Source organism: Capra hircus, chromosome 22 (genome assembly GCF_001704415.2).
Source record: "Capra hircus breed San Clemente chromosome 22, ASM170441v1, whole genome shotgun sequence".
NCBI lineage: Eukaryota > Metazoa > Chordata > Mammalia > Artiodactyla > Bovidae > Capra > Capra hircus.
Genome location: NC_030829.1, coordinates 53,843,342 through 53,868,652, shown reverse-complemented (window position 1 = coordinate 53,868,652; position 25,311 = coordinate 53,843,342). Strand labels below are relative to the sequence as shown.

Here is a 25,311-nt window from a genome sequence, read left to right as displayed (position 1 = left end):
AAAGGGAAAATGAATTGCAGGTCTAGTATTTTGATTGGAAAACTGACTGATTTATCGGCCTCCGCTTTCCCAGAGGAGGTCTTCTGTTTGGGACCTAGGTACTGTCATTTGAATTCTTTTACTCTGAAGCATTTGCTTGATTTTTTATCCCTAACCTGTAATAATGGTGGGTTATTAAACTTGCTAAACAAAATTGAATATTACGTTTTTCATTTCTTGGAAATGAAGCATTGCATCTCCTCCAGAAAAACCACAGCACTCTGAAAATAGCAATTTTTGTGAGAAGCAGTAACCATGGTTGCTTTCAATTAGAAGCTAAATTGGTTTCAAATTTAAAGTTTTGTTTTGTGATGAAAGGGAAAGAAAGCTGGTCATTCCTGGGGAATTGGTACTTTTCTAGCTTTGGGAGGGCAGCGGGCTGCCCCACTTCCTTCCCTTCTGCTTCCAAAGTCGTCTTAACTCTGCTTGATCTTCCTTCCTGTGTTGGAGGAAGAGCTGTACTTTGGCCTGTTCGTTTCTTCCTTCTTAAGAAAAGTATTTTAAAATTGTACATAAAAGTCCATATGTTGTTGCTGTTGTTCAGTCACTAAGTCATGTCCAACTCTTTGTGACCCCATGGACTGTAGCACACCACGCTCCTGTGTCCCTCACTACCTCCCGGAGTTTGCTCAGATCCATGTCCACTGAACTGGTGATGCCATCCAACCATCGCATCCTCTGTCATCCCCTTCTCCTCCTGCCCTCAGTCTTTCCCAGCATCAGGTCTTTTCCAATGAGTCGACTCATATTCTCCCTTTTAAAAAGGAGAAATATAGCAGAAGTAGGGTTGCAGTCCCCCTTGGTTACTCAGTCCCTCCCAGGCCCTTCTGGACACTGATCCCCGTCATTTTCTAGGGTACGTCCCTCCAGAGCCTCGTCTGTACGTTGTCACCTGTAGCTGCCACCCCTGAGTTGCCCACGACTCTGCCCAACGGGAGGCGGGAGGTTCCTGTCGGGTGAGCCATTGTCACGTGACTGGGTCCTCACCAGAGGCTGGCCTCACCCCAGCTTCCAGGTCTCGCTTCCCAGCCAGCGCTGGTCTAACTTGCCAGGACTCTGATCCCTGTGTTTGCCCCTCATCAGCAGCTGGCCCCAACTCCCCTTTTGTATCAAGCTCCTGTGGATTTTGCAGTCCTGCTAGTGCTCCTGTGCTGGTCTCTGCCCAGTTTGCCGTCAAATCCGTCTCCTGATTTGCTTTGTATGGTAGAAGGGCAGAACCAGAACTCTGCAGGCCATGTTTCCCAAGCTCTGGTGTGAGCTGACCTCGGAATAGTTTTGGACAAGAAGAATTTGGCAAGATGGTAGGGTAAGAGGAAGGAAGCAGCCAGGGAATTTCTCTCTCTCTGCCTTCTTTAGCATCTCCATTAATCCAGCTCCGTTTGGCCAGACCTGTCTATTTCAAAAGCTTCTGCTACTGATCTCAGCCTTCGGGTTCAGTTCTCTCTGCTTCTTCCCTTTGTTCCTTAGTCTAGAAGTGGGGTCAGTGTACCACTCATCTAATTTCTGTGGTGCTTCCCCTGTCCCCCTTGGCTTCTCACTCCATTTGAAATAGTTAGAGCATCTGTTAGAAGAACAGCTGGAAGTGATGGCTTTTGTTTTATGCATTTTCAAGTTATAGCTGCTAGGACTTCTTGATCCCCTTTCTGCTGAAAGCACTCGTCCAGGAAGAGGTGAACACCTGGGGGATTGAGCGGGCTCAGGTGGTGCTAAAAGAGAAATCCAGATGTTAGGGGGGTGGTTGTTTTTGTTTGTTTTTTAGGTTAAATTGTCTAGTTGGCATATGTGAGCTATAGATATAGTTACTTGTGGAACTAAACCAAGGATTAAACCAGGTTATGGTGATAGGAAAAAAATAGGGATTTTACAACCCCGAAGGAAAGTGTAGAGTTCCTCCAGTGAATGTTTTGGATGGTTTGACCCATAGAGAAACCACAGACAAGAAAGTGGGCATTATATATCCAGAATGGGGGTATTTCATCTGGACGGTATAGAAGAGACCAAGAGGTGAGCAAGGTGGACACAGGCAGCACTGACGTGGTGTCTTTTCAATAAATGAACTGTAACAGTTTGACCCTGATACTGGGAAAGATTGAGGGCAGGAGGAGAAGGGAGCGACAGAGGATGCGATGGTTGGATGGCATCATCCACTCAATGGACATGAGTTTGAGCAAACTCTGGGAGATAGTGAAGAACAGGGAAGCCTGGCGTGCTGCAGTTCATGGGGTCGCACAGTCCGGACATGACTTAGCGACCGAACAACAACAATTTGACCAGCAAATAGAATCTGCTGCCTGGGGAAGTGGGGCAGTCTTTGGCATTTCAAAACCTTGTTGCAGGTCTTTACTTTGTTCCCTCTGGACAATAGTCAATCATCTTACGGCACAAGAGTGAGTTCTGCCCTCTGTCACTGGGTGTCTGGGAAATCCATGGTGTAGAATAGGCGGGACCCCTTCCTGTCTCCTGCAGGCTTGGCTCACAGCGACACTGCTTCTGGTGTCCAGCATGGTGGAAAGGACTATCCTGACTCCCCACAGTCTGTATTCCAGGGCAGACATTTGTTTAGTGTTACTTTTCGGTAAGACTATGAAATAATTAAGAAGCTTTAAGATTTTTCAAATTTTTGTTTTCGTAGACAGCTGGGGTAACATGTGAGCTAAGAATATATCTTTTCATGTTCATTTCATCTGAAAACAAAAATAGAAATGAGTAAGTATATTATGTAAATCCAGACTGATTTTTTGACTGTCTCTGTATTGACTTTGTTTAAAAATATGGATGGTAACCTGGCAGCATGTTAATGGGCAGAAACATTGAACTGCTGCCATTTTGGCAGTCCCTGTGAAGAAACCAAGTGATAACTAAGTTTTCCCCTTTCTTGTGGAGCATGGTTACACAACAGCTACATTATTTCTGCCAGCGAGGTGGCACTGCCTCCAGCCCCAGGAGAATTAAAGCACTTCTGGAAGCTGCGTTCTGGCGTTGTCCATGGAAGCGTTGCAGAACTTTCTAGTAATCAAACGCAAATCCCCAAAGGGGAGTTTCCATTATTATTATTATTTGACTCTTGGAAATTAAAACGAGAGAAAAATCTGTGCAGGAAACGTTTTCCATCTGTGGGTTAAGCAGTGCTCCAGAGAAAGCTGTATGCTACAAGGTGTATGTTTTAGTCGGAATTCTTGGCTCCCAGGGACTGTAACCCAGCTGAGACCAGTTTAACCAAACAAGGAGGTTTTGTGTGTTTTGACAGATCCTGGTATAACTCAGAACCAGAGGAGATATAGTAGGAACGGGGCCCACTGGGAATTGGGCCCAGGTCCTTGAGCAGATGAGCACCCCTCCTCTCTGTCCACCTCTGTGTGTGTCCACACACCCAGCTGTATTTCTCAGACAGCTCCACCAGCTGCTTCCTCCGTGCCCAGAGGGGTGGGTTTTGTGACTGTCCGCAGCAGGATGATTTGAAGCTGGAGGAGGAGCGTATTCTTAGAAGACGGGGTCGGGGTGGGGGTGCTGTTTGTAAAGATGAAACACTCTGGGTTGGCCACGTTTAGCAAGAGGAAAGGAGAGCTCAGGTCTGAAAGATCCACTGGACTGGGTTATATTTTGACAACTTCCTAAAACTACATAGAATTAGATATTCCTGGGGAATGTTAAATTTAAAAAAAACATGTATGCACACACGTGTATATACTTACATATTTTTTGCAGATGTCCATGGCATGTTAAATGAAAAGAAAAAACAGGTTATAAAATGGTATATAGTAGATTCTATTTCCATAAAAATAAACCAGCCAGTTCCTATATGGGTACATATGCTTGTGTGTCTGCGTTTAGTGAGGAGAAAGGCGGGGAAGGACACAAAGGCTGGTTGAGAGTAGGGGTGGGGTGGAGTGGGGAGATGATCAGCTTTGCCTTTATGTATCATGTGCTATGTCCTTTCACTTGTTAAAATAAGCCTGTATTGTGCTCGTAATTTGAGAAGCATCAATTTAGGAAAAGAAGACGAGCCTATTCCGACTGACCTCAGGGGAATGGATGCAGGGACTGAGGTAGTCATGTCATCTCTTGAATTTTTTTTGACCATGCCGCACACTTGTGGGATCTTAGTTCCCTGACCAGGGATGGAACCTTTGGCAAGATCAAGCCAATGATAGCAGCTGCCGCTTGCAGCCAGCCCTGCCATTTCCTGGTGCTGGGTGTGCCACACACACCTTAGCATGTGATTCTCAACAGTTCAGGGGGCTGCCTTCAGTCACAGCTGATAGTTGAGACTCAGCAGAAGTGATATGCCTCAGGGCCCACTGCCAGGAAATGACAGGTTTGGGTTTAGGATCCTTCCCCCCAAAACACAGCCTCCTGAGCAGCAAGCCTTTTTTTGACATTTCCCACTCACTAACCAAAGGTGTGGGGCCTCCCTGGTGGCTCACTGGTAAGAAATCTGCCTACCAATGCAGGGAACTTCGGTTCGATCCCTGGGTGGAGAAGGGAATGACAACCCACTCCAGTATTCTTGCCTGGGAAATCCCGTGGACAGAGGAGCCAGGAGGGCTACAGTCCATGGGCTTGCAGAGTTGAACACAGCTTAGCAAGTAAACCACCACCATCAGCCGAAGGAGTTAGAGCGGCTCTGAGTTGAGATGCATGGTCTTTGTTCTTGAGATGGAATTGCTCCATCAGAACAATAACCTAGTCTTAAAATATTTAATAATAATGCACAGAATGGAAGAATGACTTTAGGGCAAGTGGCATCTGCTACTGGGAGAGCTGTGCCTGTTGTCTTACTGCCAACTGCTCAGAGGGACTAGGGAGAGGACGGATCTGGTGATTGGGATTCGAGTATGAATCCAGTTTGGGACACTTTGAATTGTAGGTGCTTATGGACCTGGAGCAGAGATGGCCATGGGTGATGCTCATTTGCATCTCAGAAAGTTCTTGAATAAGACAGAAAAATGGGAGAAAACCCTAGGTACACAGTGATTTTTTTTTTTTTAAAGGAGATAAAAAACCGACACGGAAATAATATGATCTCAATTTTTAAAAATAAGATATAAATTTATCAAATAACAGTTATGTATGGTTATATGGTAGAATTAAGGGTGTTTATTTTCTTCTGAATATTTTTCTCTATGTATTAAGATTTTTGACAGTGAATAACATTATTTCTATAATCAGGGGGAAATGTTACTTAGAAAATGAGGGCTTCCCGGGAGACTCAGTGGTAAAGAATCCACCTGCCGATGCAGAAGACATGGTTCAGTCCCTGGGTTGGGAAGGTCCCACGTGCCAAGGAGGACTAAGCCCACGCACCGCAGCTGTTGAGTCTGTGCTCCAGGGCCGGGGAGCTGCGCCCGCTGAAGCCCGCACGCCCTAGAACCTGTGCTGCACAACGAGAGAGGCCGCTGCCGTGAGAAGCCGAAGTGCGGCAACAAAGAGTGGCTCCTCCCCTGCTGCTCGCTGCAACGAGAGAAAAGCCTGAGCAGCAACGAAGACCCAGCACAGCCATAAAGAAATAAATACATTAGAGAAAACGAGAGCTGTTTCTTTAGTGGAAAATGTCCCTTTGGGATATGCACAGGATATGAACAGAGTGTCCGTCACTATTCTGGGAGATGTGTGTGAACAGAATCTCCGGTTCCTGCATGATTGCAAATACATAAACCCAGCTTGTGGCAGTGGACAGACCAGGAGCCTGAGAGGAAGTAAGAAGGCCAGCCATTAAGGGCTGTGTCTAGAAATACCAGAGCCTCCTCAGCCCATCCTCCCCTATAGGCAAGTTTCGGAAATCTGGCTCTGGGACAAGTTGTGTCTGTGGCGTTGTGGCTGAAATCGGCATCAGAGAAAGGTAGCGGTCTGAGTGTTCAAAGCAGGTCTTCTGAGGTTGCCCCTTGATGCCACAGCTGTGTTTAAAGCCATTGATCCCGTTCAAGCTATGGAAGGTAGCTTGAGAGAACTTGCTATTGAAGCTCCCAGCTGAGCTGTGACTGGACATCCATTTGCAGAAGTGAACGCCTGTCCTGACTTGAAGGACCTGCTCCTAGTGTCACCTGGCGAGGCTGCTTCCTCTTTCTGGGCCCCAGTGGCCTGGGCTGTCAAAGGGGGAAACGGAGATGGAGGGTGCATCTCAAGAGCTTCTTCAAGCTCTAAGGTCCGAGGATCCCCAGACCTTTCCAAAGATCTGAGGTTCTTTGGAAAATGGTTATATCTTACAGGTAGTGATTCAGAGTGGCTTATTGTACACTTGAAAGGTGGCTAGTGTGATGGAGGGACTGAATTTTTAATTTTACTACATTTTAATTTAAGTTTATATAACCATATGTGGCTACTGACTACCCTTTGGGACAGCACGGCTCCTTAACTGGAAAATCTAACATAAGGTGAGCATTTGGAATGCCTGTATACATTTTTATATATACCTACTTTGAAAGAAACTTCCTAATTTCAGAAAAAAAGTTTGGGTTCTTTACAGACGAAGAAAGTTAAAAATAGTCACGAAAACACCTACTCAGAGATAACTGCTATTGGCACCTTGGTGTATGACTTTCTAAATTCCCTTCTGTGCTCACATCTTAGGTAGCCAGCTGGCTTTCAACAGCATAGCTTGAAATCATCCAGGAAGGGATGAGACATGTTAGGAGAGAATGCCTGCTCACTGCCCAGCAGAGAATACTGATAAAGACTTTAGCAATCTGCCCTGACTGATGTTTCTTTTCTGGGTGCTAGGTTATCAACCCTATGGGCTGGGATGCATTTGGATTGCCTGCCGAAAATGCGGCGATCGAGAGGAATCTACATCCAGAAAGCTGGACGCAAAGGTATGTGTTTACAGGCGTATTCAAGCACTTGTATACATTACCCTTAAACAACTTTTTTTTTTTAAACCTGTGCATGAGAAATAGAAAGCAAAGGAAACAAAACACTGCAGTCTGCCAAGCAATAAAAAAGGATTGTCTATATTGGTATTTGCTTTTTCCCACACTGTATTCTTATCTAAGAAATAACACAAAGTTTTTGGCTATTCATTCATGTGTTCATTTTAATGCTTTGTTATTTACAGTTATTCTTCCTTTGAGTATTTGCATTTGGAAGGAAAAAGGAAGAAGAAAGGATGACATCTGTTAAACTTCTACAGTGTTCTTCATCTGCTTGACCATAGTTTGAGCCATATCCAAATGCCACATTGCAATTTTCTCTGCGAATTCTTTTAATTTTTTTGGCTTCACCATTCTGAAGCAAGAGGAACATAGATCGTCAACAAGGAAATATATGGCCACTTTATTCTAGGTGTGGCTTTCTCCAAGGAGGACATAGTCTGAGTGCCCCCTGTGGCCTCAGGCTACCGTGTGCTCAGGCAATACCCATCCCTCTTCCTCCTGATAAAGCCTTGAGGAACTGTACTAGAACCCAACACAATGATCTGGTAAAGCCCTTTGATAAAGCCCTTCCTCACCCTACCCCTCAGAGAGATAGAGGGCAGTTCAAGGCCTGTCCCCATTGTCTTTCACCTTCCTTTGCTTTATTTTGCCCAAAAGAAACATCTTCTGCACCATCTACTTCTCTTTTTTCTTCCTCATTTCTGGTTTCCACTTTTCCAATTATAGTTATGTGGCTTCCCTGGTGGCTCAGAGGTTAATGCGGGAGACCTGGGTTCAATCCCTGGGTCGGGAAGATCCCTTGGAGAAGGAAATGGCAACCCACTCCAGTATTCTTGCCTGGAGAATCCCATGGACAGAGGAGCCTGGTGGGCTACAGTCCACGGGGTCGCAAAGAGCCGGACATGACTGACCAACTTCACTTTCACTTTCACTTTTCCGGAGTAATAGGAGTGATGAAAAAAGGAGGAAATGATGATTCAAATAAAAAGGGTCAAATATGGTATAAATTTGATATCACCCAGGACACTAATTGGCAAATTTTATGGGCCAAATTTGGCCCTGCCTAATGGGGCTTCCCCTGGTGGCTCAGTGGGTAAAGAATCCTGTAATGCAGGAGACCCCAGCTCAATTCCTGGTTTGGGAAGATCCCTTGGAGAAGGGAAAGGCTACACACTCCATATTCTGGCCTGGAGAATTGCATGGATTGTATAGTCCATGGGGTCACAAAGAGTTGGACATGACTGAGCAACTTTCACAAAAGATTTTATGAATAGTTTTCTTAGAACTCAAGCCACACCCATTTGTTTATATATTGCTCATGGCTGCTTTCATGACACAGCGGCAGAACTGAGTAGTTGAGGCAGAGACCACATGGCTCATGTGGAGCTGGAAACGTTTACCATCTGGCCCTTTACAGAAAAAGTTTGCCAGCTTCTCCACCAGAGCATAGCAGTAAAGAAGATGGCCCTTGAATCAGGCCACACAGGGACAGATCCTGCCTTTCTTTCTTCCTAGCTATTTGCCTTGAGCAGATTATTTAACCTCTCTGCCCCTCAGGTTATTTATCTGTAAAGGAGAATAAGGATTAAACACTGTCTTAGTCAACTGCTATTACAAAGCAAAAACAACACCCAGTTGTGGGTGTGACTGGTGATAGAAGCAAGGTCCCATGCTGTAAAGAGCAATACTGCATAGGAACCTGGAATATTAGGTCCGTGAATCAAGGCAAATTGGAAGTGGTCAAACAGGAGATGGCAAGAGTGAACGTCAACATTTTAGGAATCAGTGAACTAAAATGGACTGGAATGGGTGAATTTAACTCAGGTGGCCATTGTATCTACTACTGTGGGCAAGAATCCCTTGGAAGAAATGAAGTAGCCATCATAGTCACCAAAATGCAGTACTTGGATGCAGTCTCAAAAATGACAGAAAGATCTCTGTTTGTTTCCAAGGAAAACCATTCAATATCATGTTAATCTAAGTCTGTGCCCTGACCAGTAATTCTGAAGAAGCTGAAATTGAAAGGTTCTATGAAAACCTACAAGACCTTTTAGAACTAAAACCCAAAAAAGATGTCCTTTTCATTATAGGGGACTGGAATGCAAAAGTAGGAAGTCAAGAAACACCTAGAATAACAGGCAAATTTGGCCTTGGAGTACAGAATGAAACAGGGCAAAGGCTAAAACAATTTTGCCAAGAGAATGCACTGGTCATAGCAAATACCCTCTTCCAACAACACAAGAGAAGACTCTACACATGGACATCACCAGATGGTCAACACCGAAATCAGATTGATTATATTCTTTGCAGCCAAAGATGGAGAAGCTCTATACAGTCAGCAAAAACAAGACCGGGAGCTGACTATGGCTCAGATCATGAACTCCTTATTGCCAAATTCAGACTTACTTGAAGAAAGTAGGGAAAACCACTAGACCATTCAAGTATGACCTAAATCAAATCCCTTATTATTATACAGTGGAAGTGAGAAATAGATTTAAGGGACTAGATCTGATAGACAGAGTGGCTGATGAACTATGGATGGAGGTTCATAACATTGTACAGGAAACAGGGATCAAGACCATCCCCAAGAAAAAGAAATGCAAAAAAGCAAAATGGCATCTGGGGAGGCCTTACAAATAGCTGTGAAAAGAAGAGAAGTGAAAAGCAAAAGAGAAAAGGAAAGATATACCCATTTGAATGCACAGTTCCAAAGAATGGCAAGGAGAGATAAGAAAGCCTTCCTCAGTGATCAGTGCAAAGAAATAGAGGAAAACAGAATGGGAAAGACTAGAGATCTCTTCAAAAAAATTAGAGATACCAAGGGAACATTTCATGCAAAAATGGGTTCAATAAAGGACAGAAATGGTATGGACCTAACAGAAACAGAAGATATTAAGAAGAGGTGGCAAGAATACACAGAAGAACTGTACAAAAAAGATCTTCACGACCCAGATAATCACGATAGTGTGATCACTCACCTAGAGTCTAGACATCCTGGAATGTGAAGTCAAGTGGGCCTTAGGAAACATCGCTACAAACAAAGCTAGTGGAGGTGATGGAATTCCAGTTGAGCTACTTCAAATCGTAAAAGATGATGCTGTGAAAGTGCTGCACTCAATATGCCAGCAAATATGGAAAACTCAGCAGTGGCCACAGAACTGGAAAAGGTCAGTTTTCATTCCAATCCCAAAGAAAAGCAATGCCAAAGAATGCTCAAACTACCACACAATTGCATTCATCTCACACGCTAGCAAAGTAATGCTCAAAATTCTCCAAGCCAGGCTTCAGCAATACATGAATTGTGAACTTCCAGATGTTCAAGCTGGTTTTAGAAAAGGCAGAGGAACCAGAGATCAAATTGCCAACATCTGCTGGATCATTGAAAAAGCAAGAGAGTTCCAGAAAAACATCTATTTCTGCTTTATTGACTAATGCCAAAGCCTTTGACTGTGTGGATCACAATAAACTGTGGAAAATTCTGAAAGAGATGGGAATACCAGACCACCTAACCTGCCTCTTGAGAAACCTATATGCAGGTCAGGAAGCAACAGTTAGAACTGGACATGGAACAACAGACTGGTTCCAAATAGGAAAAGGAGTCCATTAAGGCTGTATATTGTCACCCTGCTTATTTAACTTATATGCAGAGTACATCATGAGAAATGCTGGGCTGGATGAAGCACAAGCTGAAATCAAGATTGCCAGGAGAAATATCAGTAACCTCAGATATGCAGATGACAGCACCCTTATGGCAGAAAGCAAAGAACTAAAGAGCCTCTTGATGAAAGTGAAAGAGGAGAGTGAAAAAATTGGCTTAAAACTCAACATTCAGAAAACGAACATCATGGCATCTGGTCCCATCACTTCATGGCCAATAGATGGGAAAACAGTGGAAACAGTGATAGACTTTTATTTTGGGGGGCTCCAAAATCACTGCAGATGGTGACTGCAGCCATAAAATTAAAAGATGCTTACTCCTTGGAAGGAAACTTATGGCCAACCTAGACAGCATATTAAAAAGCAGTACATTACTTTGTCAACAAAGGCCCATCTAGTCAAGGCTGTGGTTTTTCCTGTGGTCATGTATGGATGTGAGGGTGGGACTGTGAAGAAAGCTGAGTGCCGAAGAATTGATGTTTTTGAACTGTGGTGTTGGAGAAGACTCTTGAGAGTCCCTTGGACTGCAAGGAGATCCAACCAGTCCATCCTAAAGGAAATCAGTCCTGAATATCCATTGGAAAGACTGAGGTTGAAGCTGAAACTCCGATACTTTGGCCACCTGATGCAAAGAACTGACTCATTTGAAAAGACCCTGATGCTGGGGAAGATTGAAGGCGGGAGGAGAAAGGGATGACAGAGGATGAGATGATTGAATGGCATCACTGACTCAGTGAACGTGAGTTTGAATGAACTCCAGGAGTTGGTGATGGACAGGGAGGCCTGGCATGATGGGGTCGCAAAGAGTCGGTCACAACTGAGCTACTGAACTGAACTGATTGTTAGGTAATCAGAGATCACCTAGGGAAATTCTTCATAGTTTTTCATATTTTCATATTTTCAGTCTGTTTGAACTCAAAGGGTACACAGTAGAAATGAATTAGTCCTACAAAATCAAAAAAGAGGCCCTGAAGATTATCATATTTACAGAAGTAAGTTAGAGAAAGACAAATATCATGAGATCACTTATGTGTGAAATCTTAAATAATGATACAAATGAACTTGTTTAAAAAACAGACATAGAAAACAAATTTGTGTTTTAGTAGTGGTAGCGTTTGGAGAAGGCAATGGCACCCCACTCCAGTACTCTTGCCTGGAAACTCCATGGACGGAGGAGCCTGGTGAGCTGCAGTCCATGGGGTCGCTGAGAGTTGGGCACGACTCAGTGACTTCACTTTCACTTTTCACTCTCATTCATTGGAAAAGGAAATGGCCACCCACTCCAGTGTTCTTGCCTGGAGAATCCCAGGGACGGCAGAGCCTGGTGGGCTGCCGTCTATGGGGTCGCACAGAGTCAGACACGACTGAAGCGACTTAGCAGCAGCAGCAGCAGTGGTAGTGTTAGTCATTCAGTTGTGTCCTCTTCTCTGTGACCTTCTCTGCGACCCCATGGACTGTAGCCCTCCAGGCTCCTCTGTCCATGGGATTCTCCAGGCAAGAATACTGGAGTGGATTGCCATTCCCTTCTCCAGATGATTTTCCCAACCCAGAGATAGAACCTAGGTTTCCTGCATTATAGGCAGATTCTGTACCATTTGAGCTACAGGGAATACCTTTACAGGGGAGGGCGGGGGGAATAAATTAGATGTTTAGGATTAACATATATTTATTACTGTATATAAAATAGATAAGCAACAAGGACCTATTGTATAGCCCAGGGAACTATATTCAATGTCTTGTAATAACCTATTATGGAAAATAATCTGAAAAATATGTATGTATGACTGAATCACTTTCCTATATACCTAAAACTAATACAGCGTTGTAAACTATACTTCCATAAAAAAGGTTACAATGTTTTTAATTAAAAATTGAATAGAAAAAAGAATATTTTCTTATTTCATGCTAAAATTGGTTTATTACTTCTCTCCTCTTTTCCAGTTGTTTTTAGAGTTTCAGTTTTCAGGTTTTGATTGACAATGCCCTGTGTGATTTCTCCTGGATTTCTGAAATTTTTATGTTAAGTTTTTTTTAAGGTGCTTTTAAATTTGTAAATGTTTGGCCTAAATTTGTTCAGCATCCAGGCATATGGATGTGCCAGGAGTGCACAAATCGAAAGGGTTGCCTTTCTGAATGCCCAGGGAAAAGGGCAGTCCCCAGGAGCAAAGACTGTCATGGGTTTTAGTAGATTTTGCAAGCGTCCAAAGAATAGCTGTCTTCTACTAAGCAGATATTTTCATTGGTTCTTAGTGATTACCTTTTTTTCTTTTTGGCCAGAGCAAAACAACACTTAAAGCTCTTTGAATCGTCTAAACTTTTCCAGTCTCCTTTTCACAATCTCAGAGTGTAATTTGCTTATGGCTTTTCCTGTTTCTAAAATCCAAACCCTCTTCCCTTTGTTTCACAGTAATATTAGACACATGAGGAAACAGCTTGATCAACTGGGCCTGTGTTTCAGCTGGGACAGGGTAAGTCACCGCTCTCCCAGAAGGTCTTTATTTAGACCGCAGTCCTGAGTGAACAGGGGATTGTGCTCGTTTACTTTCTCTTCCTTTTCTTCTTGTCGAGAGGAGGGAAAGGAGGGTGGCAGAAAGCAGGCAGGGAGGATTAGCACGCCACAGATGAAGAAATATCCCCAGTGGATAATTGGTCTGAAGACAAGTAATTTTCTGAGGGATTAAGCTAAGAGAGTTAACTTCTTATTTAATGTCCCAGTTGGCTGTGATTTATGTATGTGGAAAAAGCTCTGCACAAGGATTGCGCCTATTGTCAACAATAGTTTAAAAAGACTATTGAAATCTCTGTAAGTGATTAAATATCAACCCATGTGGTCCCTTTAGGTGATTAGGTATAGGTCGATGGATCATTTATCTCTTTTGTCCCACTTGGAATTGAGGTTCATGATAAATAGCCTTTTAGTATAAAGTGCTTTCAAACTGTGTGTTAAACCCCTGGAGAATTCCAGGCGTGGGAGGAGTTCAGTGAAGACCACTTGGGTGTTAGGAACACCCAGGCTAAATGCAGCTGAACCCTTCAAAGCAGTGGCCAGTAATTAGCCTCCAATTAAAATAAATTAATTAATTTTAAAAAAAGATGTAAAAGAAAGCAGTGGCCAAAGACCCCTGGGTAGACACTGATGCGCGGCTTGTTCGGTAAGGTGGACTCCTGCTCATCCTCTCCGCGAACCAATGCTGTGATCACTGTTAGCACCCTATTTACTTCACAAAATGCTTTTCCTTGCTGGGTCTGTCTAGTTCAAGTTCACATCCTTTTTGCTCAATGAGAAGCACCTGGGAAAAACTGAAATATGATCATCTTCTCCTCCGCCACGATTTTTTAAAGATTGCAATTTGATGAGTACAGTGAAAAAGAGTGAAAATCAAACACATTTAAACAGTCCCGGCTTTTGTCTTTATTTTTTTTTCAGCTTCTTTAGATGAGTTCATGGGCTGAATTAAGTTCTTATTGGAGCACTGATGCCGTTTCTATCACTAACTTGCGAGGTCACCAGGGTTTTGTTTGGTGGAGGTGTGGAAAAGTCCTGGTGCTTGACTCAGGTTGTCCTGAGGAGCCAGTGGGGAAGTGCTGGTAGAGAATGAAACGTATTCACTGTGGAGAGAACTGAGCAATGCCCTGAGCTCTCCAGAGACGCATCGGTAGATTCCTTGAGGGCAGAGATGGGCTTGTTAACCCTCTAGGATGGGAACTAGGCTAGTCCTTCACAGGAACAGCAACCATAAATTGTTCAAAAACTAATAGGTTGTTTTCCAGATTATCATAGAAGATTAGAAAACACAGAAAAGTGTAAAGAAGAGCATGAGCCAGTGTGATTAATTCAACATCATTGTGTGGCTCCTCGTAGCCTTTTATTCTGGAATTATAAATATCTGTGTAATTTGCTTTTGCAAAATAGAATTCATAAATCATGTTTTTTATTTTGCTTTTTTTTTTAAACCTGCTGTTCATGAACATGTTTCTAGTTTATTAAAGAGTCTTTGGGAAAAGTGACTTTTTATCGCTATATAGTTTTCCATCTTATGAATATATCATAATTTATGTAACCTACCCCTTGTGTGTGTACTCAATCATGTCTGACCCCTGGCAACCCCATAAACTATAGCCCTCCAGGCTCCTCTGTCCATGGGATTTCCTAGGCAAGAATATTCAAGTGAATTGCCATTTCCTACTCCAGAGTATCTTCCCAACCCAGGGATTGAACCTAAATCTCCTGCATTGGCAGGTGGATTATCATACATTTAGATAGATTCTAATGTTTGTCTTTGTAAGTACAAGTTCTCAATCCCTCTTGTAAAAATCTGAAGTCCAGAAAGCTCTAAAAGTGGAACGTTTTTCATAATTGATTTGACTGCAAAACCTGACCTAGACTGATGTTTATTTCACTTAAAATGAATATCCATGTATGTTTTACTCTAGGAATAGTACTGTGATTGATTACCAGGTGCTCTCCCAGACCTAGTTAGGTAAATATACTGTTGTCTCTTAATATCCAGAAAGTCCCTAGTTTTGAAGCACAGTTTGACCACGAGCATTTCAGATAAGGGATTTTGAGCCTGGAAGTGCAGAGATGTAGATGAATATCACCACTCCTGCTATCGCTGTCTAATCGTTACTGAACAATTCCCATGGGCCAGGCCCCCATAATTCTCCCTTGAGATCTCTAGAAAGCTCTAAAATGTGGACACTTCTGGCGACGGCGTCTTACTGCTGGTCACCCAAGCGGCAGGGCCGGGCACATCGTCTGGCTAATTTATGACTGATATGTTCACCCCCCGACACTTGGAGCAGATACCTTAGTGCACATATTTTGTTTCCTTAGTGTGACTCCTCCAAAAATCCATGAACAAGTTTAAAGCTTATGGTACTTGAATTTAAAGATAGTTAAAGGTATAATTTGCTTATGTTACTTTGCTGTTGCCAAATTATCCTCCATAAAGGTCATACATATTTACCCTCCCAAGTTATTAGTTATTTTCATCTGTACTTCTTTTATTACTAGTGATAGTGAGTTTTTGTGCTTTTAATGAATGTTTGAATTGCGGGAGGTGGGTGTGGGAATGATCTAACCATGTCTTTTGTCTGTACAGGTAGATCGTGTTTGTCCTTCTCTTAGTGATTTTTATTTTGTTACAAATATTTTCCCTCAATTTATCATTTGCCTTGCATGCTTCCCAAGTGGTGCTAGCGGTAAAGAACCTGCCTGCCGATGCTGGAGACTTAAGAGGCGTGGGTTCAATCCCTGGGTCGGGAAGATCCCCTATAGGAGGGCATGGCAACACAATGCAGTATTCTTGCCTGGAGAATCCCATGGACAGAGGAGCCTGGCGGGCTGCAAGTCCATAATGTCGCGAAGAGGCGAACTAGACTGAGGCGACTTAGCACGCGTGGGATTATTGTTAGCACACGAATATTTTCTTGGAAAGGCCTTTCAGACAGATAAATGCATTTATATCTCAATTAATTTTTAATTTTTGTACTTAACCGGAACTGAGCTAAGGAATTCCTACTTTTTCTGAATACCCAGGTATTTCTTTTATTTTCAAACAGTCTTTTCCTCACTGATTTGAAAGGCTACCTTTATTATGGTCATGATCTTTTACACTATTATTATACACTTAGGTTCTGTTTCTGTTCATTTGATCCATTGATTACTATGTCATTACTAAACTATTTTTAGTTACAGTTGCTTTATAATTGGCTTTACTATCTGGTAATGGAGGTTTTTCCTTATTGTCTGATTTTGACAGTGCTATTCCTCCTATCTTATGTTTTTGTTTCCTTGATGTATTCTGCCCATTTAAAAGCATCTTTATCCTTTAGTTGTTGAATTCTTTTGATGCACCACTTATGTATACAGTTCATTTAAAAAATTAAAAGATGGACAAAGCATATGAGAGAAACCATCTTTTGGCTAATCTAGAGTCTTTAACAGTGAAGAGTAAGCTATTATTTTTTACTTATTTTTTTATTTATTTTTGTAACTAGTATATCAATTCTTTATTCTTCTAAAAAGTCTTTTTTTTTTTTAAATGTGTTTAGCAGTATCAACATAAAAAATAGAACAGTATGTATGTTTTTGCTTCCTATGTAAGGTAAGGAGATTAGCTGGTAGATACACTTTCCATTTTCTAAATCTGTTTTCCAGAGGCTTTGGGGGTATATTCTGAGATTTGGGGCCTAATTTCTTCTTGTTGTAATTTTTCTTATCACGTATCACTTCTTAACATAGAAACGTAGATCTTTGCTTTTGGTTTTAAAATCGTATCCGTAACATTACTGAAACTGAATGACCCTCAGCTAGCTTCAGTGCTCATCAGTAGACCTTATAGAGCATGATTGCCCATTTGAAAAATCTAGATTTGTGAAAAAATGTTTAGACGTTTTAGCTCTTGCTTTGAGTCTTCTGATATTGCATGCTGTTTTCATAACAGAGAATGACTTTTCATTGCTTTCACCTATGAGCAGCAACTTATTAGGGGTATATATCATTCTTTTTTCTTTCAAATTTCTTTAGTAGACCTTGATCCTTGATCTACTGTCTTAAAAATTATAGACTCTCAGGAAGTTGCCAAGATACTATAGAGAGATCCTATGAACCCTGCACCAGCTTTTCCCAATGATATCACTTTACACAACTACAGTGTAATATCAAAACCACGAAATTAACATTGGCATAATGCTATTAACTAGAGTACAAATCTTATTCAGACTTCACCAGTTTTTATATGTACACACAGTGTGTGTACCTGTGTATGTATGTATGAGGAGGAGGAATTCTGTGCAATGTTATCACATGTCGATTTATGGAACCACTACCATCTGCCCATCGTCTGCTGATAGAGAAATCTAAGGCCAGCCCAGATCGTACCTTTGTAATACAGTGATCTTCCTGCTCTCGTTTTGGTGCTGTTGGACTCCTTTTGTCCCTGCCTTTGCAAGAGGCGATTTTTTAAAACTTTCCTCAGGGTGTATCTTCCGTCCTTTCACTTCTAATTCACCTGTTGCTTAGTGCCCACTTTTGATCTGCGGTATGAGTCTTGCCTTCTGGCAGCTTTCTAGACTCTTTCTCAAGAACACCGACTCAGTGTGTGCTCCGTTCACTGTCTGCCATCCTTTTCACCCCCTCTCTCATGATTTTGGTCCCTTTGTTCTCCTCTACCTTTTGGGAGCACGTCTCCTGTTTGCTTTCCACATCACTGATTCAGTTCCTGTTGAATCAGGGCTGCTTTGTGTGGTTTCTAATGCCAATAATAATTCTGCTATTGTATTTTTAGATTAATTCTCAGTTTTCCTCATCTCATTTAGTTCCTATTCTCTTTCTCAAGACTCTTGGCCAGGTACATTTCTTTTCTTCCTATTTTGCTATCTTATCTCATTTCACAGACCACGTGTGTTCAGAAAATTTCTTGAGAATACAAAGCGATGCTCTTAAAAATTTATCTTTTGCTTCTTGTAATAAACCTTTTCACAAGTTTGAAATGCTGGACTCTCCTTGTTTGTTTCAGAGTCTTTTCTTGGATCCCTTGTGGATTTTTCCGCCTGTTTCCTGAGTGAGGTGAACTTGTGTATCAGTTCAGAGATCCATCAGCCTGAAGGGAGCAGAGTGGAAGCTCTGGTCATTCTCTCTGCCTCCTTCATTTCTGTCGGGGCTCAGGGGACCCGTAGCTCCCGGGGCGTCTTTCTCTTTGCTCTGATCTTTACCCGGGTGTGAGCTGCAGTCACAGGTCCCTGTGAGCATGACAGCTTCACCCGCTTCCGAGGCCCTGCAGCCTGGGGTGTCCAGTCTGTGGGCTTTCCATCTGCTCCAGAGCCCATTCTCCCCTCTGGACTTGCCCTTTCAAATTAGGGGTGCCAGAGCCCTGCTTCTCAAGAACCCAGTCTGTCTTTAAGAGGGGAAGGTGCTCTTTGGTGCACGGTGTTTGTCTTCAACTTAGTCCCTCGGCCGAACTTCCTTGATGTTTCTGGGATGTCAGTGGCACCTCTGTTATTTCCTGTACTGTGCAGTTCCTTCAGCCTCCATCTTTATATTCTCCTGATCATTTTTTAAAATAAACACGTTTTTCTGTCTTTATTTGTTTTTGGCTGTGCTGGGTCTTCGTTGCTGTGCAGACTTTTTGTCTACTTGGAGTGAGAGGGGGCTCCTCGTTGTGGCGGTGCGGAGGCTTCTTGTTGGGATGGCTTATCTTGCTGCGGAGCATGGACATCAGTAGTTGTGACTCCCAGGCTCTGGAACACAGACTCAGTAGTTGTGCTACGCGGGCCTCGTTGCTCTGAGACATGTGGGATCTTCTGACCTAGGAACTGAACTGTGTCTCCTGCATTGGCAGGCAGGTTCTTTACCACTGAGCCACCAGGGAAATCTCCCCTAAACGGTCATTTTAACGGGAGTCATGGAAACAACTTCAGGTACATGTGTCCTTTTTCTTTTTTTTAGCCTATTTATTTTTAAAAAATGCAACAAAGGTGAATATTTTTCATGATAAAAGGTACAATTCACAAAGAAGATAGACATTGTAAACCATTAGGACACGTAACAACAAAGAAACAAAGATACATAAAGCAAAAATCAGAAGAAATATAAGGAAAAAGAAAAAAAAATTATAATCATAGTGAGACATACTAACTTTTCTCTGAGAATCTTTTAGATACATGCATTCTTGATACCCTTTTTCCCAGAAATCCACCAGTGCTTTTTAATGAAACCTTTACATTCTGATGGATCATATAGAGCCGCAGTGAGGAGGTAGAGGAAGAGTTTATTTGTAATTGGTGGGGTAGATCTGTGCCCTGTGCAAATAACAACCCTAATGTCTCATAAAAACTGGGCACTTAAGTAGGTGGCATGTATGGACGTCAGAGTTGGACTGTAGAGAAAGCTGAGAGCCGAAGAATTGATGCTTTTGAACGTGGTGTTGGAGAAGACTCTTGAGAGTCCCTTGGACTGCAAGGAGATCCAACCAGTCCATCGTAAAGGAGATCAGTCCTGGGTGTTCATTGGAAGGACTGATGTTAAAGCTGAAACTCCAATACTTTGGCCACCTGATGCGAACAGTTGACTCATTTGAAAAGACCCTGATGCTGGGAAAGATTAAGGGCAAGAGGAGGAGGGGAAGGCAGAGGATGAGATGGCTGGATGGCATCACCGACTCAATGGACATGAGTTTGGTAAACTCCAGGAGCTGGTGATGGACAGGGAGGCCTGGCGTGCTGCGGTTCATGGGGTTGCAAAGAGTCGGACACAACTGAGCGACTGAACTGAACTAAGTAGATGGCTAGTTGACAGTCAACAGAGTATTTAAAAAATCAGATGGCTCAGAAACCTCCTCTTCCTCCCCCAGGTGGGGAAAACCTGGGTCATGGTCTCATCCTTCCTCCCTCTGCCTGGATGGGGAATCCCTGTAGGAATGGTCCAGCTCTGGAGCTGCCTTCTCATCTTTCTTACAGCAAATGCTTAATTCTCTGAATTAAAAGAAAAAAAAGAATACATTTCTGGGATTAATACTTTTCTGGTGAGCCAGAACAATAATCACATGGTGCGTTTTAGCTCAGCACTGTGTTTCACTTTATCAGATGTTATTCCCCATACAGCTTCTATCATCTTGATTTGGAAAGGAAGAAACTGAAAGCCGAATTTGAATAGTTAAACATCTCCTACGGGAAGAGGAAAGAGGCGATAAAATTCCAGACCGTGCAGTGAGAGAGATCAGACACGTTTTTGTGTGTGTGGAGCACGCACATTGTGGACTCATCGGCAGCCTTTCTGGAGAAGGTGTGGCCTGCGTTCTGTTTTCATGGCTTCCGGTTGTGGCCTTGGTGATCGTGCACTGGTGCTCGGGATGGCCCCATGAGTTCCTTGGGATGTGACATTAGCTTCTACGCTGTGGGGTTTGGCTCACTGAGGCACGGCCGTCTCTGACTTTGACCCTGTGCCTTCCCACCAGTGCTCTGGTGCCTGAAGCTGGTTCTGAACCAGGCCTTAGCTGTGTTTTGATTGGAGTAGGCTCTGGGGCCTGATTTTTAGCAGGAATCATCTGGATAATCGTTTGGGGAGCAGTTCCTAGGAGTTCCCTTCAAAACCAGCATATGAAGAGAGAGAGAGAAAAAAAGTCCCAACCAGATAGGACTCAAAGTAATGCCTGTGGAACCTGTGAGAGCAGAGCTTTATTAACTCGTTGTTTATAGTGTTTGCTGAGCAATCCCCAAACAGTCATCCATCAATGTAACATCAAAACAAAAGGGAAACACAGGACTGGGCACCGATGATGTTTGGATTAACTTGTCTCCTTTACTGGAGTAATCAAGAATTGACTCTTTGCAGAGTTTCCTTACTATGGAGATCTTAACGAGCTTTTATTTTACGAGCAGTCATTTTCATTGGATTTTAATTTCATGTACTTATTTTTGGCTGTGCTGGGTCTTCATTGCTTCCAGGGCTCTTCTCTAGTTGTGGCGAGTGGGGGCTGCCCTCGTTGCGGTGAGCAAGCTTCTTGCCGCGGTGACTTCCGTTTCAGGGCACCGGCGCGAGGGTGGTCGGGCTCGGTAGTTGCAGCTCCTGGGCTGTGATGCACAGGCTCAGTAGTCGTGGCGCACAGGCTTAGTTGCTCTGCAGCCTGTGGGATCTTCCTGGGTTACGGATCGAACCCGCGGCTCCTGCGGTGGCAGGCAGACTCCTCACCGCTGAGCCACCAGGGAAGCCCCATCTGTCACTGAATGTCAAGTTCCTGGGTTTGGTTTCTTTCCTTGCTTCTACGTTCCGTCTCCCATACACGTCCATGCCTGGTAATAAGGCCGGTGGGTTTGCCCAGCAGCACCATTGGAATCAGGGATTACTGCCCCCAGGCACTGACAGGAGTTCAAAACGGGCCCCCCTCCCACTGCCAGGTTCCCCGAAGGTTATGTTGGCCAAGATGGAGTGTGGTTATCCCTGGGTGGTGGAAGAGACACGTCAGAAGTGGCTCTATCAGAATTTTTATTGGGACTGGCTTTTCTGACCTTGGTGCTTTCCAAGTTCTACCCATCCCTGCTGCCCAGCCTCCATAAATTCTGCTGGGGCTGCTGAGGAGCTCATGGCATCTCCACCGTGCGCCTGCGTCTCGTGCTTCTGTTTCTCTCTCTTTCTCTCTTCCTCCCCTTGCCTGGTCCTCTTTCTATTCCTTGCCCTCATCCATTTTCCTTGACTTACTTGCTTTCCTTTTCCTCTTGTCTTCTCTCTCCTCCTTTTTTTTTTAAATAAGTAATTTTATTATTATGAAAAATTTGTAACCTACACTAAAAGTGAGAATACCATAGACAACCCCCAAAGACTCATCACCCATTGTCAACAGCTGCTGCTACTTGACCAGTCTTATTTCCTCTATACCCCTCTGCCCTGCATTATTTTGCCGCAAGCCCCAGACATCGCATAACCTCACCTGAAAAGAGTCATTATCTGTCACTAGAGGATGAAGGCTCTGTCTTTCCTTCTCGCTCCCTTCGTTCCTTCCTCACGCTCCCATTATCACACCTACAGCAATTAACAATAATGCCATAAAATCAGGGAATGCCAGACATTTTGCAGGTTTCCCTGGTTGTCATGTCAGTACTTCTTTCTGCCGGGGTTTGTTTGCACTTCTACTGGCCTTTGTTTAGCCTTTTCTTCCCCACCCTCCTGTCATTATCATGGTTTGGAACCAGTACTGTCTTTTCATCCAAAACACACAAGCTCTTTGGACCATAGCCGCATGAGTTCATTTTCAAAGACAGCATGCTTTGTATGATTACAAAGTGAAAACTATTATTGCCTCAAGGCCCTGACTACCTTGGAATTTGATGTTCAGAGAGGACTAGACATTTGACAGGAGGGATTAAACTCCAGGAAAGAATGAGGCTTCTAGGATAATAGAAAGATACATTTTTAAGTTTTTATTTTAAAAGAATTTAAAGAATAGCTTAAAACAAAAAGAACTTAGGGCAAGTGATCGCCTGAAAGACTGGTTGGGAAGATGCCAGTTGTGAAAGCTCAGGGCTCTGGTTGCCTTGACAACGTGCAGCCGGGCCTCGGAGTGTTTGACTCTCTGAGTCCTCCTTCAGGTCGTTCCAGAAGGGAAGCCATTTGTCCGGTAGAGCTCTGGCTCTGGATCACTTGCTCTCCCTCAAAATCAAAAAATTAACCTTCTTCCAAATGTTCTTCTGTTCCAGGAGGGAAGAGGCAATACCTTTGTTTTACCTGAGATGAACTGGCGGTTTGTCTCGAGTGCTTTCGTTTCGGGGAAGCTCGGTGCTGATGCGTAAGGGTTAGTGTTCAGAATTGTTGCCGTGTCTCATCACCAATACCTTGCACACGTGCAGCCAACCCCGTGCACTGCTGTGCCAGCTCAGTACTTGCCAGCCTAAAACATGGTAGGGAAAGCTTTTGGTTGCTTCAGCCAGGATAGCGTTCTTGGACTCCTCAGCCCTAAATGAAAAGGAGATGTCCTGGGGCAACAGGGAATAGTTTGTTTTATCCTCATGCCCATTTGTGGTCATGAGCCCTATGAAGGATGCACGCTCTGGCTCATGGAATAGAATTTCCCAATTGAATGCTTGTTAAATGCTTCTTGGAGATCGGATCTTGGACACTTATCCCAGAGGCCTGGGCTTTGGTGATGGGCCTTGCTGTTCACACAGGGTGGGCATGATCTGTTACCCTCTGAGCCTCAGGTTCTTAGGGTTGTTAATGAGATTAGCTCACTTCTCAAATAGTTTAGAAAATAAGAGTGCAAAGCCTCTTCCCCACGGCTGAATCAGATTTACAGATCAGTTTTGCATGATAGCCAGTACAACTTTTGACCAGACGGGTGCCTGTAAGTGTACAACATGAGATGCTCTACGCACATTGGGAGGCAGTATCCACAAGGCCTTGATGACAATGTTATTACTCCATGAAAATAACAAGGTTAATTTATGTGTGTGCTTTGACCAGTGGTTCTCTAACATTGGCAAGCTTCAGAATCACCAAGAGGGCTTGTTAAAGCACAGATTTCTGGGTCCCACCCTGATGCAGTGTGTCTGTGGTTTTGTTTTTCTGTTCAGAAAAACAGGACCTTAGGAATGATCATACTCCCAAACCTTATTAGTAATCACAATAAGACCTACCATTAGTTTTTTCTGACATGTGGTAGAGCATAAATGAATAATAAAAACACTTTAAAAAAAAATAGGTAATGTTTTTGCAAATATAGGATTATTTTTATAACTTATTTCTTTGTGAAATGTTAGACATGGATAGACTAGAGCATAAAGCATGTATATAAAGCTTAACACTTTATCAGAAATGCAACCAAGCACCACCTAGGTTGAGAAAGGAAACTTGGCAGCACCCAGCAGCTCTCCGGGGGCCCTTTCCCAGTCGCAGCTCTGTCTCTCCCCACTGCCAGCATCGCGTGGAGCTGCTGCTCCGACATTTACGGCCATCCCTGGCTTCTTTCCAGCTTCACCACCCACCAGAGTTTCTCACAGTTGCATAAATGGACTCACCTATATGTGTTCTTTTGTGTCTAGCTTCTTAAACTCAACACTTTTAAACTTTTTCTAGAGGAAAACCACACTCCTGTGCGTCCCCCACACTCGCAGTACTCTGCGACCCCAGCCTCACGTCTGACGCCAGATGTGTGTCCTCTGACGTAACTCAGTTCTGATACTGTCTGCATGAAGACGGCGTCCAGCCCCACAGGTTACACGCTTAGCCCTGCGGGCCAGTCCCCCTGCCCTCACTTCCTATTCCACTCACAAGCCCAGGTTGTTACCTCGGCTTCTGACCAGCTGACTCTAAGTCAGGTGTTTCCACAACCCCTCCTTGATTAATTTGCTAGCAAGAGTTCACGAATTTCACAGAATTCAGGAAAGCAGTCTGCTACTTGGTACCAACTTATTACCAAGGGCATCAAGATGAACAGCCAGATGAAGAAGTACATAGGATGGGACCCAGGAGGGTCTCAAGTGCAGAGTCTTCTGTCCCAGTGCGTGTTGGTGCTGGGCCTTGCCAAGGTGGACCTTGGGTGGGTGCCAGCTGGGATGCCCACTGCATGTCCCAGTGACCACGCAGGCCACCTTCCTGCATGTCACCATCCCGGAGACTCATCAGACCTTCCTGTTCCCGAGTGTTTATGGAGCAAGAATGAGCTCCCTGACTCTCTGTTTGAACTCCTCTGACACTGGCCCATCAGAGAGACGGAGGGCCACCTCATTACTGCTGGCTGGGGTCGAAGTCCAGACTCCCTTCCCCCACCCCTGTAGTCTCCACTAACGCTGCCAAGGTTTTTTTTTTCTCCCCCCATATTAACTTGGATTTTATTTTTATTTAAGTTGATTTACAATGTTGTGTTAGTTTCTGTTGACAGAGAAGTGATTCAATTATATATATATGTGTGTGTGTGTATATATATATATATGCCTTCTCTTTTTATATATATTCTCTTCCATTATGGTTTATCATAGGATACTGAATGTAGTTTCTTTGTGCTATGCAGTAGGACCTTGTTATTTCTCTGTCCTGTATATAAAAGCTTGGTGTCCAGCAGGAGTAGGAGAGCCCGATTTTCCACTCCACCTCCGCGGACACCGCCCTGATGCAGAGAGACTGGGCTCCCTTGTTCTTGTCCCCCCAGGCTTGTAAGTCTAGACCCTCTACTAACCACTTCCTAGTGGGGATAGGGCTGTCATTTTTTCCTGTGGTGTTGAGTAGGATGGAGCAGTAATTGTCTAAATTTTC

At 43.6% G+C, this 25,311-nt stretch overlaps 1 protein-coding gene across 2 annotated transcripts in view; it reads left to right on the top strand.

The window, feature by feature from the left end:
* LARS2 (leucyl-tRNA synthetase 2, mitochondrial) overlaps window positions 1-25,311 on the top strand; it is a 146,667-nt gene that overhangs the window by 19,733 nt on the left and 101,623 nt on the right. For both annotated transcript variants that reach the window (XM_005696049.3, XM_005696050.3), the window contains exons 4-5: window positions 6,757-6,848; window positions 12,973-13,033. In XM_005696049.3, the coding sequence (XP_005696106.2) occupies window positions 6,757-6,848; window positions 12,973-13,033 (153 nt within the window). The remainder of the gene's footprint in view (window positions 1-6,756; window positions 6,849-12,972; window positions 13,034-25,311) is intronic.